This window comes from Penicillium canescens, assembly GCF_028828765.1.
Source record: "Penicillium canescens strain IBT 15451 chromosome Unknown utg000002l_segment0_segment0, whole genome shotgun sequence".
Taxonomy (NCBI): domain Eukaryota; kingdom Fungi; phylum Ascomycota; class Eurotiomycetes; order Eurotiales; family Aspergillaceae; genus Penicillium; species Penicillium canescens.
Window position 1 is genome coordinate 5,299,350 of NW_026703964.1, and position 15,561 is coordinate 5,314,910.

The window sequence follows — 15,561 nt, forward strand, 5'->3', positions numbered from 1 at the left end:
TAACCTGCGTAGCCGCTGAGGGCTTGAGTAGCGTGTGAAAAGGGCCAGTTAGCGTCGAAAAAAGGAATTAAACAAGACTCGAGTCACTTTCCCCCGTTTCTCACACCGTACACGTGACATCCCCAACTCCTCTCTCCTCTTCTATCCCTATTGACTGCCTGCATCTTGCTTCCCCCTGCTCTTTGCCTGCTTATTGCAACATAGTGGTGTTGGCTTACGGCCAAAGGCGGTGCCACTTCTTTCCCCAGGGCGCTTGCTTATCCAGGCGTGTTAACAACCCCCGTAGCCGCGCTCTACCTTTGTGAGGGTTCCGGCATTGCTTCAGGCCTTTTGAATTGCTCGTCACTTTGACACTGCTTTTTGCTCATTTGTGTCGGTAATACTGACACAGCCATCCTCAATGCGTGGAGAGAGCACGGGGCGAGATATCTCACCCTCAGCTCCGGAGTCCACAGACAAAGCAACCATGGCCACTGACAATCCCGACCCAGCCAGTAAGTGATTTGCGCATGCGATGCATTAAATGTTTAGAGGGTAATAATGACTGACACTTTTCGCCCCATAGACCCTGAGTCCTCGGAGCAGGCTCGGACCACCGATGCGACCGAGACGCAGGACGCAACTGCCGTCGCACCCTCTGACCCAGCCCCGTCCGCTGCAATCTCCAATGCTCCGGCTGTCGAGGCCGCAGAGACACCTAAGAAACGTCTTTTGTCGATCCCGATCCCCTCGCGACGATCCTCGAAAACCAATAAACAAATTCCCCCGGTGAAGACCGAAGAAGCGCAGGATGAGCCTACTCGCAGAAGCTCAAAAGTGAGCATTCTGCGGGCGAAAAGAGATCCAAGCCGGGCAAGCAGTCGTCGGTCACGCCGGACTCAGGACGTGGCGAACGGAGAGGAAAGCAAAGAGGCCGCTGCGCCCGAAAGCACTCCAAAGCTCCAGCCCAAGAAGAGCTCATCCAAGCTTCTGGCGTTCCTGGGCTGCTGCTCTTCGGCGGATGTTGATACGGACGACACGACTGTGCCTCCAAAGAAAACGAACAGGCAGCAACCGGCCTCGAACCGGCTTCCCACCCCAGACAAGGCGGACGCTCACACCGGCGACTCCAGCACTGCAGAATCAAGGGAGCCATATTTCGACGAGAAGGCGCACTCGACAGTCAGCGCGGACCAGCCGGGCGAAGAAGAGCGCAACGTTCATGCGACCGCGACTGGCGCGCAGAGCGAGGGTCCTTCTGCGGCTGTCCGAACTGAGGCTTCTGGCCAGAACAGCGAACCCGAAGTGTCTGCGCCTGTTGAGTCTGCAGATGCAAATGGATCAGTAGATGAAAGTAAGCCGGAAGGATCCACTCAGGATCTGGATGCGCAAACAAAATCCATTGAGGAGCCTGCTCCTTCAACCGCCCCCACGAAATCTCTCGCCGTCGACGATCAACCAGAGCCCGTCAACCAAGCGGACATAGTGACACAAGCCCCGATGGTGCTGCCTCCTCCCCCGCCAGTTCCTGCTCCTCCTGCTCGGGCTGTCTCAGAGGATGGGATGCGTCCGTTGCTCCCTGCGCCTCTACCTCACCTCAGCGGCCGAAAGTGTCTTGTTCTGGATCTAGATGAAACGCTTGTTCATAGTAGCTTCAAGGTAAGCATCTGCGTATTTGACATTCCACGTACCTCCGCTGACCCATCTGCCAGGTTCTCGAGCGTGCCGACTTCACTATTCCTGTGGAAATTGAAGGACAATACCACAACATCTATGTCATTAAGCGGCCAGGCGTGGATCAATTTATGAAGCGTGTTGGCGAGCTGTACGAAGTAGTGGTCTTCACTGCCTCAGTTTCAAAGGTAGGACCATCATCCCTTGTCTTGAAGCCCATACTAACAATGTATAGTATGGTGATCCTTTGCTGGACCAACTGGATATTCACAACGTGGTTCACCACCGCCTATTCCGAGAGAGTTGCTACAACCACCAAGGAAATTATGTCAAAGTGAGTTCTTTCCCCCTCAAGACTGACCACATCTAACAACCATCAGGATCTTTCACAAGTCGGTCGTGACTTGAAGGAGACGATCATCATTGACAACTCCCCCACCTCTTACATCTTCCATCCTGAGCACGCGATTCCCATCAGTAGCTGGTTCTCTGACGCTCACGACAACGAGTTGCTTGACCTTATCCCGGTCCTCGAGGATCTTGCCGGGACGCAAGTCCAAGATGTCAGCATGGTCCTGGACTGTACCTTGTAAATTCCTCGGATCTTTCTTACGCCTGAGATTCCCATTTTGAGCGAGTTGTTTTCTTTTCTGCGCCAGAAAAGCCCTTCCTTTGCATTCCCCTCCACTGCCATTGACGGGTAGTCACCCTGTTCTCCTACTGCCGATTTGATTCCCCTCTCGACGATGACCATCCCCGATGGAACTGGTATCCTCCTGGGTCACGGCTCGTCTGCATCTGTTGTCGTTGGGTAGCCACATGGACCTGACCATCGACCATTTGCATTGCGATTTGTTTTATCTGACCACGCTCCGAGCGAGCTTCATTCTCCCCATTGTTCTTTCCTTGTGCCTATCATCACCTCATTCATGCCGTGATCTTTCCTTGTCTTTGTATCCCTTTCCAACAAGTCCGCTTTTCATGCATTCTGCAGGCGTCTCTTGGTTCTCATGTCCTCGTTGTATCCCCCCTATGTTCCCCTTCTTTTTCTCCCCATTTCTGTCTCGCTACACAGCCCTACTGGCTTGATCTCAGCTCAATACACGAGCGTGCATTCCGTGTTGAGTCTCTTGCCTCCCCCTAGTCAGCAGTGTCTAATAACCCCTTTACGCTGCCATTTGGTTTTTGTGTACATGTCCCGACGTACATAGGTGTAGTCGGAAGAGTAGAGCAAATTGTGTTAGAGTAGAAATGGAGTTTATCTCGGGCCATCCCGCATTGAGCACTGCCGCATTGAGCGATGATGTAGTCAAGGTTTCAGTTCCTGAACCCCAACCGCGATAAGTCATCTTAGTCACTTCACTTCCAACTTTCTTCAGTTCGCAGTTGTGACGATTTTCCCGAAGCAAAAAGCTCCCCGCACTCCGACCGCCCAACTGCGAACATCCCACTTTCACCATGAAGAACAAAGAAGGCTGGGACGGAAAGATGAGGGTCGAACCCAAGGCTGTTATCACGAATCCTGAGGCCCTGGAGGACTCTGATTATTCGGATCCCGAAGCACCTCCAGTGGACGAGATCCAGGCTGATGAAGGTATCGTCCCCCGAAAAATTGCTCGCTCGGCGCGCAACCACGATCGCTGGCGACCCGATGGACTAACAGCTTCCCAGATCTCTTGGCCGACGAAGATCCGAACTCGGAGGTGAGTACAGCATTGAACCAAGCTGTTCCTGTCCTGCTGCTCGACTGCACAAGACCAAGACCACGACCTGATTGTTAATCGCGATTCCGCCGCAGGATATCGACCTCGTTCACTGCAAAATCCAGTCCATCCCCGCTCTAAGACTGGACCGTTTCCCTAAACTCCAGGTAACGCACCCTTATTGACCGTGGGACTTCGTCCCAGACAGTGAAATGAACCAGTGGCGCCATCTTCGCCCGGCGCACGACGCGCGCGTGCCATACCAAGGAAATTCAAGATTCGAGCCGGTGGGCTAATAAATGGGACTTTCTATAGAGACTATGCATGCGCCAGAACCAAATAACACGCATCGAATTCCCGTCCAACGTCGCCGCCAGCTTGACCGAACTCGACCTCTACGATAACCTCATTTCGCATCTCAAGGGTCTGGATGAGTTTCATGATCTGAGGAGCTTGGATTTGAGCTTTAATAAGATCAAGCATATTAAGAATATCTCGCATCTCAAAAAATTGACGGAGATTTTCTTCGTGCAGAATAAGATTGCGAGGATTGAGGGTTTGGAGGGTTTGACTGGGATTACGAATTTGGAGTTGGGTGGGAATAAGATTCGGGTGAGTACTTGTACTCTTTCTATGATTGAGGCAAGATGATATGGGAATACTGACTTGTCTTGCGTTAGGAACTTGAGAACTTGGAAACTTTGACGGCTCTGACACAACTCTGGGTTGGAAAGAATAAGATTGTCGAGATGAAGGTATGTCATTGAATCCCTCCTACTAAATACGACACACCCAAGAACAAGAACAAGAACCATATACTGACCACCCTTCAGAACCTAGACTCCCTTTCCAACCTCAAAATCATCTCCATCCAATCCAACCGCCTCACACGAATCACTGGCCTCTCCTCCCTGAAGAACCTCGAAGAGCTATACCTCTCCCACAACGCCATAACCGACTTATCAGGCCTGGAACAAAACGAGAACCTGCGCGTCCTGGACTTCTCCAACAACCAAGTCTCGCACTTGGAACACCTCTCCACGCTAAAGAACCTCGAGGAGCTATGGGGCTCCAATAACCAGCTCGCTAGCTTTGAGGAGGTCGAGCGTGAGCTAAAGGATAAGGAGAATCTTGAGACTGTTTACTTTGAAGGAAATCCGTTGCAAATGAAAGGGCCGGCTGTTTATCGGAATAAGGTGCGCTTGGCGTTGCCTCAGATAAAGCAGATTGATGCTAGTAAGTTGGTCTTTTTCTTTATTCTTTTGGCTGGGGTGTTTTGCTAACTTAAGGTTTTGAAGCTTTTGTCAAGGTCTGAGTTTTATATCCTCGTGAGGTATTGACTTTTTGTTATATTCCTTGGCTCGTCTTGTCTTGTCTCCTTGACCTTGACGAACGGTTCTGATATCCTCCGTTCTATGATCCAGCGAGTGGGTCAAATCTTGAAATGAGAAATGAATCTTGGAACGAATTCTTGAAAGGTGTATGTAGTATGTGTTGCAAAGCGGTGTCTAGAGCTTTCATGTATGAGTGTTTGCTTAGGCTTCTCTGCATTTGCTAAGACGAATACTCGGGGCTTACACGCCGCGAAGCTGGTGATATCGTCTTGGAAATGGCGGCCACGAATATACCGATTGGATAGTCTGCTATTCCGAGACGACTTACACCATTTGATTCTGCTCCTGCGGCCAAGAGAAGATGGACGTTGTGTGGCAACTGAGCGTTGGTGGCAGATACGATAGGCGATAGAAATGAAGGCACTGGCATCACTCCACTCGGCCCTAGGTATTGTAGTCGACGGCGTTTCCACTGGGGTACATCTTCTTCTGCACTAGATGCTGCATGACGAGCCAAAGGGACTTCCAGTCTAGCGGAGTCTGGCTTGGCCGCGGCGCGGATGATGGGGGTCTCTTGATCAGGGGAGTCATCGAGATCATCATGGATGAGCTGGCACATAACACGAGAAATGGTTTAGCAAAGGATAATAAGCTGAACAAGTTCCCAGATATACAGCGATTCTCAAGGATGGAGTCGAAAGAAGTTACAATGTGAGGTCGAGACGGAGTCTTTACAGTTCGTAATAGGGTTAGTGCGATGTCATTTTAACGTGAACTAGATCTAATACATGTACATAGGCTAGCCCTTTAGATCTCTCCTTATCTTCTTGGCAAGAGTTGTTTGCCTATTGGATCATGGAGAGATGATTCTGGAATGTTTGTCAACTTTTCATAGCCTATATAGAGGGCAATGGCAGCTGTAGATAGACTCAGTCTGCCTTTCTTTTACCCTTTCCTTTTTCAGCCCATCCTCCTTCTCGCTTGTTTAGCGGGTTCTCTTTCTCTCAGTCACCTACATACAAATATATCAGGCACCCAAGTCTCGTGGCCATCCCAAAAGCAAGGCTTGATGGGGACAGCGAGCACGTTGGCCGAATTCGTGGCTTTCGATGCGGCTGTACGGGAAGCCATATGGCTGAGCAAAGTCATCATGCATACATGTATACGTGCTCAAGTATATTTCTCCCCGTGACAACCAAAACCCCATCGGTACTGACGCAGATCCCGTAACTATAGAAATCAGTTCTCCCAGTTCTCTGATGGCTATGCGGTGGTGTTTTCTCATTGTTCTCGTCAAAGACGTTTTCGGGTGCCCCGAACGCCTTCATATTATTATAGCATGACAAGGATACACTAGGTATTGGGTGATAGTGACAATATTATTATACATTTTGCAACTTGAAAGAGACAAGAATGTGTAGCCCTTCTCTTGTGTAAGTTGTAACAGCCAATCCTGCCGGAAAGACAGGGTCCCGTTCCAGCCAGGGTATAGTACCTTGCTGGATTTTGCATATGGTAAATGCCAATTCCCCTAGAGGATGGCTCTTTCTTGGGACCTAGTGGCAGTTGGGCTCAGGAAGCATTGCGCATGTAGCCATATAGCTCACTGCAATCCGCCCTGGATTGAGTCCCCGTGAACCTGTTTCAGTCTCAACAGACTAGAAAAGACGAGGAGGGGAGAGAAGGACGTATCATCAAGAATCCGAAGACTCGCAGAGTCCATATCTATTGCTCAATAGCCAAGCAAAGAAACGCCTCATTGAAACTCCCCATATTCCTCATACTCCTTCCTCTTCTCAGTCGAATCCCCAGAAGCCCTCTGATCTTCTTGTTCCTTCAAACCCTCTTTCCAAAGATCCATCAAACTCATCGCTCCCATCCACCGATTCTCCTCCTGAATATTCTCCTTAACCCCATTCCCAATATGATACTTCTTACTCGGCAAACAATCCGCCAACTCCTTCACGGGAATCCCATCTCTGACCAAATCCTTGTACATCGGACTCGTCTTGTGCGTGTTGTATGTTGTGTAGAAGGGGTTGCGACTGATATTGGAAGGGTGGTTGTGGCGCGAGGATTGAATTTCCATTATTATTGAGGGCGGGTCGTCTGGAGAAATTTTTGAGGCGGTTTTGAGTATGGCGTTTTTATTTGAGTGTGGGACTGGGGCTGAGCCCGGTGGTAGTGGGATTGTTACGGGCGATGAGTCGATTGCGCGCTGTGCTGCGTCGGCGTTTTCAAAGATTGCTAGCATTGGTCGGTGGCGGTTTGGGGAGTCATTTGTTGTATCGTACTGTATAAGCGTGAGGGTTAGTTTTGGCTCGGCGGTTTGCGCTGTCTGGGATTTGCATTGGTGTGTACCTTGAGGTTTCGGTATGACACGACTTCGCCGTGCTTCTGGAGGGCCTTGAGGACTAATTTGCTTTCTGCTATATTCCTTGGCGTGGGCCAGGTTGTAATGTGTACTTGCGATGCTAACCGCGCCGCGGTTGAAGCTGAAGAGGGCATTGTGTTGGAGATTTGAGGTTTGGATGTTGGAGAGAGCGGAGGTTGGAGAAAAATGACCGGAGATCGGCAAGTCTTGGCGCTCAACGGTATAGATCTGACATTTCATGGATTGTTTCTATGTTTATTACAGATGGAAGACGAAAGAAGCGCTAAACTATTTTTATTCATTTATGCCATCAAAATCGTAATCCCCGTCCTTTCTTCGGACACGGGATATACTCCGCCTCTAAACAGCCAAGGCTTAGAAAATGGGAATGCCGAGACCATACTAGAAAGCCAGTCAGTAAAGAACACAAATGATAACCAGAACACAAACTTACAGCCATGGGGTCATTGAACCGAAGACCCTTGTCAAGAGCACTAATAGCCTCAAGCTCAGCACCCTCAAGATCAAAGTCCGTAACCTGCAAGTTCTGCGCAAGACGAGTAGGATCATTACTCTTAGGAATAACAGCAATCTTGCGCTGCGTAGCCCAACGCAACAACACCTGAGCCGGAGTCCGACCATGCTTCTCGGAAATCCCCTTAATAGTAGCATGCTCAAACAGCAACGGCGTATCATGCGCATGCTTAAGATTCAACTCAAGGAAACTCAACGGCCCAAACGAAGAATAAGCGGTAACAGCAAGACCCTCACCCTGCGCGTAATCCACCAACCGAGTCTGCGTCAGGTAAGGGTGGTGCTCGATCTGCAGGGTCGCAGGCCGAACACGCGCATACCGCAGCAGATCCATCAGCAGCTGCGCGCTGAAGTTGCTCACGCCAATGCTGCGGGCGAGCTTCTTGTCGACCAGCGACTCCATCGCCGCCCACGTCTCGTGGATGGGCGCGTTGGCCAGCTCGATCTTGCCGTCGGCTGTTGTCCAGCTGGGCGGGTAGCGCACGCTGGGGTCCAGGTACTTCAGTGCGATTGGGAAGTGCACGATGTACAGGTCGAAGTAGTCGACGCCCCAGTCGGCGAGTTGCTTGCGGCAGATTGGCTCGACTTTGTCGCCTTCGTGGAAGCTGTTCCAGAGTTTGGAGACGATGAAGAGTTCTTCACGTTTGACGAGGCCATCTTTGATGGCGCGGGCTACGCCCTGTCCGCATTCGACTTCGTTGCCGTAGTCTGGACTGTTGTTAGTTTCTTTTTTTTTTTTTTTACTTTCGCTGCGTGGTTTAGGGTTTGGGGGTTGTACCGCAGGCGCCGTCGAAGAGACGGTAGCCGGCCTTGATGGCGTTGTAGACTTGGTCGGCGCAGGTGTCATTGTTGACTTTCCAGAGACCGAAGCCCACGAGGGGCATCTCGTAGCCGTTGTTCAGCTTGACGGTAGGGGCAACCATTGTGAATGTGTAGATTCTAACCTCGTATTAGTGGTGACTCCGTGCAAAGAATTGGAATTGTGACTGACTTGAGGGGTATATTTTGGAAAGAAAAGCCCCCGGGGACAGGCTATTGTATTTAAGCCACGATTCAGTAAAATGTACAAGTCCAGGCTAAATGGCCGAATATAGTCCCAATAGCCTCTTTGCCAGGCCCCACTGGTATAGCGGCTAAACATTGCGCCTCATTTAGCCGGCAACATACAATTATACCAGAGGGAGAATAATAGGGAAATAGTCTGAAATAAATATATTGGTCAAATCCTTTCGATTCCCAACTCCCAACTCCCCATACTCCAGTGCTTCTCCACAAACAAGATCACAAAAAGAAGACATAAGATATAAAGTCACAGAAATAGGATCACAGACCGCTGCCAGAATGATTATCATTACCACTAGATATTTTGTAAAAAGTTTCATTATACCGTATCCACCGTAGCATTATCACCATAGCCATTCGCATGATCGGGGCCAGCCCCATGCATGCTGGGACCGTTGGACATGCGCCCGACGAACTTATCCATCAAGTCTTCAGACGGCAGAAGCTGGTCAAACTGATGAGGTTGTTGCGACTCCCGGGAGACTGGCGCGTGGTGCTCTGGCTGGAAGGGGAGGTGGTGGTAGCTGCCGGTGCCGACGTCGCCCGGAATAGAGGCGGAGTGCGTGCCCCACGGTGCCTGGCCGTGGCTCAGGTCGTCGAGGGACTGTGGGTTGGATCCGAAGAAGCCGTTGAGCACGCTGTTGCTGTCGTGCACGTTCACACTATGCTGTTGTGATGGCACGTACTGGGAGGCGTCGTGGCCCATTGTGTAGCCCATGCTTGGATGGGAGAGGGGGAGGTCGTGCACGTTTAGCATGACTGGTGCCCCGCTGGACGAGTGCAGACTTGTTGATGGGGCTGTCTCCGGTGCAAGGCTTGTTGAGAAGGAATCTAGCACGGAGGTGACGGCTGTTTTGTCGTTGAGGCTGTCTTCGGGCTTGGTGATGGATGTCATAAAGTCGAGATTGCCCGACGAATTAAATAGACTAGCCACGTTGTCGTGAGACGAGGGGTACATGGGCCATTGAGTTTGAGTCTGGCCCTGATGATGGATGAGGTCCTGGGGCTGAGGAGCCTGGTAGACATTCTGGTGAGAGGGCTTGTTGAGAAGAATGGAGTCCAACGAGAGAGGAGGGAGGTCAACTCCAGTCGCCGGTCTTGGGCTGTTGGTAGTAGTGCGGTCCGGCGCAGGGATGAGTCGTCTCCAAGTGGTAGTGCCCACTTCACCTGGCCGGGTTTGGCGGAACTTCCAGGCCAAGATGGCCATGCGCTTGCTCTCGTCACCCTGGTGGCTTTGGTATTGGTTGGAAAGTCGGCGAGCACTGGGAGAGGTAGCTCGAAGCTCCTGTACTGCAGACAGGGAGCGGAAGTACCTACGGGTACGGGCATCAGCGTCTTGGGCGATTTGAGGTGATCCCGAGTCTTCAGCCATGCGCTTGTCTTGGGTCAACTCGGTAAAGAGCTTGGCCCACCAAGATGATTCAAAAAGAGGCTTGACCTTGGTAGGGTGGGTCTTTTGTAGCTCATGGTAAGTCTCCAGGATCTTCTGACCATCATTGTACATATGCGTACTGCATGTCCAGTTTTCCATCTGGTCGACTCCCAAGACATCACCCGCGGTGGGGTGGCCGTAGTCAAGGTCAAGCTGGATACCAAGACGAGATCCCGCAGGGGGGAAATCAGTCATGAGTTGGAGGTTCACTTCTAATAAGATGATATCGCAGTCGATAGGGTTATTGATATCATCCACCATGGTGGCCAGCTGGGGGAAAGACGACCGCCAGCCATTGACATGCTCAAGGGGCATGGGAGGGGCCACAGGTTGGTGAAGATCTCCTTGGAGACGAGTGTATGCATGCAACGCCTTGTCAATGCGGTTGGCCTGTTGAGGAGCGCTGACCCACATATCGAAGCTGAAGCCATGGATAGAGTTGGAAGGAGATTCCTGCATGTTAGAGCCCAGAGTGTAGTGTGGCGGAGGGAGATCACCAGCGTAAGGCTGCATAGATCTCATGTGGTCATGATAGGCGGAATGAGCGTGGCTTGCATAGTGGCTGGATGCCGAAGGGTGTTCCATCGAGGTTCTCCACTTGGGAGCAGGCGCTGAACCATGCACACTCGATGATCGTTCCGTTGATGCCTCACGTACAAGTCGTTCCCCTGTAAAACGATATCAGTAAAGGTGAAGACGATTAATTTTTGAATCACTCACAGTCGGGATCCCCCTTAAGGAAAGAGTCCAGAACCTGCAAGTGACTAGAGACCTGCTTGCGAGTCCTCCGCTTTCCAGTCAACTTGAAGATGTACTCGGCAATGAGCTCGTTTCTTCCATAGGACTTGCCCCGTTCCGACCACTTTCTCCGGCCCATGGGAGGGTTTGCTTCGAGGGCTATATCAAATCGTTAGGCTTGATGTCCGTAGAATAGCCTTTGCATTGACTTACCCTGCTGAAAAGCATCCTCTAGCTCATCAGACCACACTGGCTCCCCATCCTTGCCAGTATCCCGGCGAGGACGTGCCCGATACTCGAGATACTTCTGGGACTTGAGGTAGCTGCTCCTTGCACGCCGAGATTGTGAATTAGCCCCGACGGATTGAAGCCGACGAAGCTTGCGCTGATGCAAGCGAGCAGCTACATGCTGCTGATGCTGATGCAAGCTATGTCCTGACAATGGCTGTGGTGGAGCAGCGTGGGGATACTTGTATGCAAGCTGTTGAAGATGGTCATCACGGCCAGCAACATCGTGCGCTAAATGGTCCGAGTATGACTGGACATTCCCAGAGGTATTCTGGAGAGCACGTTCTGAATGAGCGCTTACAGGATCCAGGGACGGCTGGTTCTGAGGCACGAGGCACTCGGATTGCCAGTCAGTAGCCATGGGAGGGGACCAAGGACGGGCTTCTCGAAAAGAATGACAGATTCCAACGAGGAGGGGATTGAGAGGCACCGTCAAATGCTTACTGCCTGGCAAAGAACGCAGCTCAGTCACAAAACAGTGACCCAAGAACGCAAGTCTGGAAGAGAATGTAAGAACCTGGGAAAGAGAATGTGAGAGCGAGCAAGATGGTGTTTATAGGGAACCATATCTCCCCTTTGGAGGGGGTTACTGTGTAGTCCCAGTAGCAACATTGTTCCGCCTGGTCTCTACGTCCCTCGAACGCCTATGCTCCTAGGCAGGTCGTGGTCCTGGCTCGTGTCCAGGCACCGAAGAGCAAAGGACCACGGCGAGCTATCCTTGCTGCAGCAAATCAGGAGTCAAGACAGGGTTCGATATGAAGGAAGTCGACCGGGGAAGCAAGGGATGCTCAGCAGCACGACCCAGTGATGAGCGGTTCGGAGATTTTGTGCAGCACGAAGTGACCATGAAGATCAGTTGCTCGGACCAGTGTCAACAACAATTGTCAACAATCAGTGGCAATCATGGCGGTGTTGGAATGTTGGTGGTCCAACGACGTCGTCTGGAGGCGCGGGACGAGGAATGCTCTACTACCATCAGGTACCACCCAAGGAATGAAGGCTTGGATGATCTCTGTTAACGACGGTCCTGCGTACCATCTGTAAATTAAGCTAGACTAGCTTGAGATGACCCTGCAATCCAAGCTGAAGTTTAGTTGGAAGTGTGGGGATGGAAAGTGTTGGCACAGGGAAAAAGTAGGGTTAACGTTATACACTAAAATACGCCTTTAGACGCACGAGGACGGGGAGACTGCAGTGAACAATTGACAGGAACGTGTTTGGGGTATCTTTTTTCCTACGTGTAGTAGTATGCAAGTAATCGTACATTGGACATCAATATGCAAGGGGTGTCAAGCAGCCAATCCCATGGCGCCCTGAGCCAGGGGAGAAAGGAGAGCTTCATGCCTCTTCCTCCTGCCCTCCTACAGTGAATTTCTTGCGGCCAGCGCCAGCAGTAAGCTGTTGGAGCTTGACCCTGTCCACCTGTTCCCCTACCTTCTTCTCTAAGCGCGCCAGTTCCTCCTCGGGATCGACAGCCTCCTCGTTCGCGAATTCCAGAACCAATCTTCTCCCCAGGAGATGCGTGTTTTTCAACGCGTCCATGGCATTTTCCGCTTCGCGAGCGCTTACAAAGTCTGCAAAACCGAAACCACGAGCCGACCGATCGAACTTTTGAGGAACACGCACTGACCGAAGTTGTCCGTAGGCCCCGAACAGGGATCGGATTTCCTTCTTTGTGGCCTGGAACGGCAAGTTCTTGATGATGATCTTGGTGCGGCGTGCGGCAATCTTCTTCGCGGTGTCTTCGCGTCTCCGTTCCTCGGCAGCGTCCTTGCCCTTGTGAGAGGCCCGGATGACAAGCTCGTGCTGGTCCAACTTGTAACCGTTCATAGCTGCAAGAGCTGCTTGGGCTTGAGCCTTGGTCTTGAATTCCGCGAAACCGAAACCCATGCTCAGGGTCTGTCCTGGTCGCTTGGAATCGGGCTTGGTCTTGATGCGTCCAGTAACAAAGCCGTCCAGCGGCCGGAAGACTTCCAAGAACTTCTCGTTGGTGGTTGTGAAGTTGAGGTTCTTTACGAAGAGTGTCGTAGTTTCTACGCTCTCGTCGGCCTCTGCAGCAAATGTGTCGGCAGTTGAGAATCCCTGGTCCTTGCCCCGCATCTCGGGAGCAACTGGGCGCGGTGCCACTGACGAATCGAACAGGTCCTTGGGCGCTTTCTCAAGGAACAAGATGGAATCACCCAACTTGCGATAAGCCATACCCTTAAAAGCCTTTTGGGCTTCATCGGGTCGTCCGAACTCCACGATGGCAATGGTGCCGCTGGGTGGCATCAGGAGGCGAATGATCTTGCCGTAGGGTTCGAACAATTTCCTTAGCTCCTCGGACTTCACGCCATAAGAAAAGTTCTTGACTAGAATAGCCGTATTCCCACGCTCACGCTGCTTGAAAGCATCAATGTTGACACCGTTGTTGGCAAAGTAAGCTTTCGTTTCCTGAATGACATGCGTTTCAGCATGTGCTTGCTTGACAGCAGAATCAGACGATGTGGGATCCAGAAGATCTGATTTGGAGACTCCTAGCCTTCCAGCCACTGAAGACATGACAGCATCGGCCTGTGTCGGGTTAGCTTTTTTCTTTGGACGTAATAGAAGCAAAACTCACGTTCATATACAGGGAGTTCCAGCTAAATGTAGAAGACGAAGCATTCATCTTCCGCTTGATCTCCTTTTGTTTCTTCAGAGGAAGCTTTGACAGCTCGTACTCATCAATCTTGTAGGTCTTCTTTGCAGAAGCTGGCAAGATGTGTAGCAGTCGACCCTGGAAATGCTTTCCATCAAGACTTTGGTAGGCCTCGACGGCAGCCTCGGCATCGGCATACTGCACGTACGCAAAACCTTTGCTGGTGGTAGAGCGGGTATCAAAAGCAACATGAATCTGTATCCTATTAGTATTCAATCTCGTTGAGTACATTTAAAATGCAAATATAAATGGATGAGTTGCTCTTCAGATAGTCAAGAAGCATCTACTAAAATCTCTTGTCCAGGTCACATCATCTGCTTTTGCATCGGATGTCCCTATCGGGAAAATCATCATTTGAGCACTCGGCAAGCGGCTGAAAAGCCAGCAAGCCTTGGGGAATCGGGCAGGGTTGAAACACAATGGAGTAAGGACTAACCTCTTCAATTTTTCCGAAGCGTCCAAACAAGGGCTGAAGATCCGCTTCGGTTGTGTCGTATGCAAGGTTTCTGAGGAACAAACGAGCAGAGTTCCGAATGAGATCCAGGTTCGGATCTTCCGGGGCCTCCGGGGCTCCCTGGGGTTCGCTGTCAACGTCAGTCATGTTGGGCGCAATGTTCTCAATGGCCTCAATGCGCGATTCACTATGCACCGGCGGCGACTTATCACCAGCCGAGAATGACGCCGAATCAGAATCAGCAGGTGCTTCAGCCTTGTGTTGATCGAATTCGTCTTGCTCTTCCTCATCGAGAAGGCCCAACAGACGACTAGTCTTTGACCGCAACCAATCCGCATCAGATACAGGTGCAGCCTCCGCTTCAGGTTCCGCAGAGTTGTTCTGTTCTGACTCTTCTTGGTTCTCTTCCTCGCCACTCTTGTCAATCACCATGGGTTCGGCTTGTTCAACTTTTTCTGCTACAGGAGGCTTTTCTGTCTTCGCCTTCTTGGGGTGAGAAGGTAGCTCTTCCGTTTGAGTATTTTCCTGGATGGTTTGGTTAATCACGGGAGCAGTCACCGCGGACGGCTTGGCCATGTCATCATCATTTGCCCATGTCCGAGTCTTGGATGACTGTCCCATCAGCGAAAGGTACTCCTGTAGCTTAGGGTCCTGTGATTTGTCCTCTCCATCCCGCTTGCGTTTCTTGTCCAACGATGTATCATTATCATTCGTGGAATCACGTCTTCGTGTGGGATGAACATCCTCAGCGGCATTTGATTCGATCTGCAATAAAACGGGTCAGTCTCAAGACCACCTTCATTGGTCAGCTTGCACGGGCGAAATGAGGTGGCTGAATCAATGGAGCAGAGTGAACATACCGGACGAGCGATGTCTACTGAGATCTTCGACATCTTCATGTATGTTCTGTTGAAGTGTGTAACAGCTTGCTGAGCTACTTCATGGCTCTTGAAGCCAACAAAGCCCATCCTACGTTTAGGCAGGACATGAGCGTCTGTGACTTGGAAGCGTGTTGAAAAGTGCTTCTTAAGCTGGTCATTGGAGCATGTTGGTGGAAGACCACTCACGAACACTCTGGTGCTCTCCATGGTGTTCGGTGGTCAAGCCTTTTGAAGTGTGTAGACTGAAAAGTTTGGAGAATTTTTTTTTCTTGTATAGTGCCGTAAGCGGTGGACGGGGCGGTAAGAGCTCGGACCCGGCAGTAAAGTCGATTTGCCTGGGGTCGTCGGGCTATCACCGCGCAATCGGCTTGCTCCAGTTCAGTTCTCCCATATCGAACTCTTAATCCATCCCTTGTCGCATTTTTTTT

At 51.1% G+C, this 15,561-nt stretch overlaps 8 protein-coding genes across 8 annotated transcripts; 3 read left to right on the top strand and 5 right to left on the bottom strand.

The window, feature by feature from the left end:
• Positions 1–82: 82 nt before the first annotated feature.
• On the top strand, positions 83–2,246 carry psrA (putative general stress response phosphoprotein phosphatase Psr1/2; the record flags this gene model as incomplete). The annotated part of the gene is made up of 5 exons (XM_058512001.1): positions 83–494; positions 566–1,638; positions 1,692–1,841; positions 1,889–1,987; positions 2,034–2,246. Exons 1-5 carry the CDS (start codon positions 401–403, stop codon positions 2,244–2,246), a joined length of 1,629 nt encoding a protein of 542 aa, XP_058377537.1. The 5' UTR covers positions 83–400.
• Positions 2,247–3,111: 865 nt separating this feature from the next.
• On the top strand, positions 3,112–4,671 carry N7446_003253 (putative protein phosphatase PP1 regulatory subunit Sds22; the record flags this gene model as incomplete). Its single annotated transcript, XM_058512002.1, has 7 exons — positions 3,112–3,247; positions 3,325–3,356; positions 3,452–3,523; positions 3,672–3,968; positions 4,037–4,111; positions 4,190–4,592; positions 4,655–4,671. 7 exons carry the CDS (start codon positions 3,112–3,114, stop codon positions 4,669–4,671), a joined length of 1,032 nt encoding a protein of 343 aa, XP_058377538.1.
• A 239-nt stretch (positions 4,672–4,910) lies between these two features.
• On the bottom strand, positions 4,911–5,309 carry N7446_003254 (uncharacterized protein; the record flags this gene model as incomplete). Its single annotated transcript, XM_058512003.1, has 1 exon — positions 4,911–5,309. One exon carries the CDS (start codon positions 5,307–5,309, stop codon positions 4,911–4,913), a length of 399 nt encoding a protein of 132 aa, XP_058377539.1.
• Positions 5,310–6,446: 1,137 nt separating this feature from the next.
• On the bottom strand, positions 6,447–7,198 carry N7446_003255 (uncharacterized protein; the record flags this gene model as incomplete). Its single annotated transcript, XM_058512004.1, has 2 exons — positions 6,447–6,983; positions 7,052–7,198. The coding sequence occupies 2 exons, from the start codon at positions 7,196–7,198 to the stop codon at positions 6,447–6,449; spliced, it is 684 nt and encodes a 227-aa protein (XP_058377540.1).
• A 241-nt stretch (positions 7,199–7,439) lies between these two features.
• On the bottom strand, positions 7,440–8,521 carry N7446_003256 (uncharacterized protein; the record flags this gene model as incomplete). Its single annotated transcript, XM_058512005.1, has 3 exons — positions 7,440–7,466; positions 7,519–8,306; positions 8,377–8,521. The coding sequence occupies 3 exons, from the start codon at positions 8,519–8,521 to the stop codon at positions 7,440–7,442; spliced, it is 960 nt and encodes a 319-aa protein (XP_058377541.1).
• A 458-nt stretch (positions 8,522–8,979) lies between these two features.
• abaA (transcription factor AbaA) lies at positions 8,980–11,479 on the bottom strand (the record flags this gene model as incomplete). Its single annotated transcript, XM_058512006.1, has 3 exons — positions 8,980–10,760; positions 10,813–10,989; positions 11,044–11,479. The coding sequence occupies 3 exons, from the start codon at positions 11,477–11,479 to the stop codon at positions 8,980–8,982; spliced, it is 2,394 nt and encodes a 797-aa protein (XP_058377542.1).
• A 394-nt stretch (positions 11,480–11,873) lies between these two features.
• Positions 11,874–12,137, top strand: N7446_003258 (uncharacterized protein; the record flags this gene model as incomplete). The annotated part of the gene is made up of 1 exon (XM_058512007.1): positions 11,874–12,137. The coding sequence occupies one exon, from the start codon at positions 11,874–11,876 to the stop codon at positions 12,135–12,137; it is 264 nt and encodes an 87-aa protein (XP_058377543.1).
• A 319-nt stretch (positions 12,138–12,456) lies between these two features.
• Positions 12,457–15,340, bottom strand: mrd1 (RNA-binding ribosome biosynthesis protein MRD1; the record flags this gene model as incomplete). The annotated part of the gene is made up of 4 exons (XM_058512008.1): positions 12,457–13,671; positions 13,721–13,993; positions 14,235–15,017; positions 15,113–15,340. 4 exons carry the CDS (start codon positions 15,338–15,340, stop codon positions 12,457–12,459), a joined length of 2,499 nt encoding a protein of 832 aa, XP_058377544.1.
• Positions 15,341–15,561: the final 221 nt, after the last annotated feature.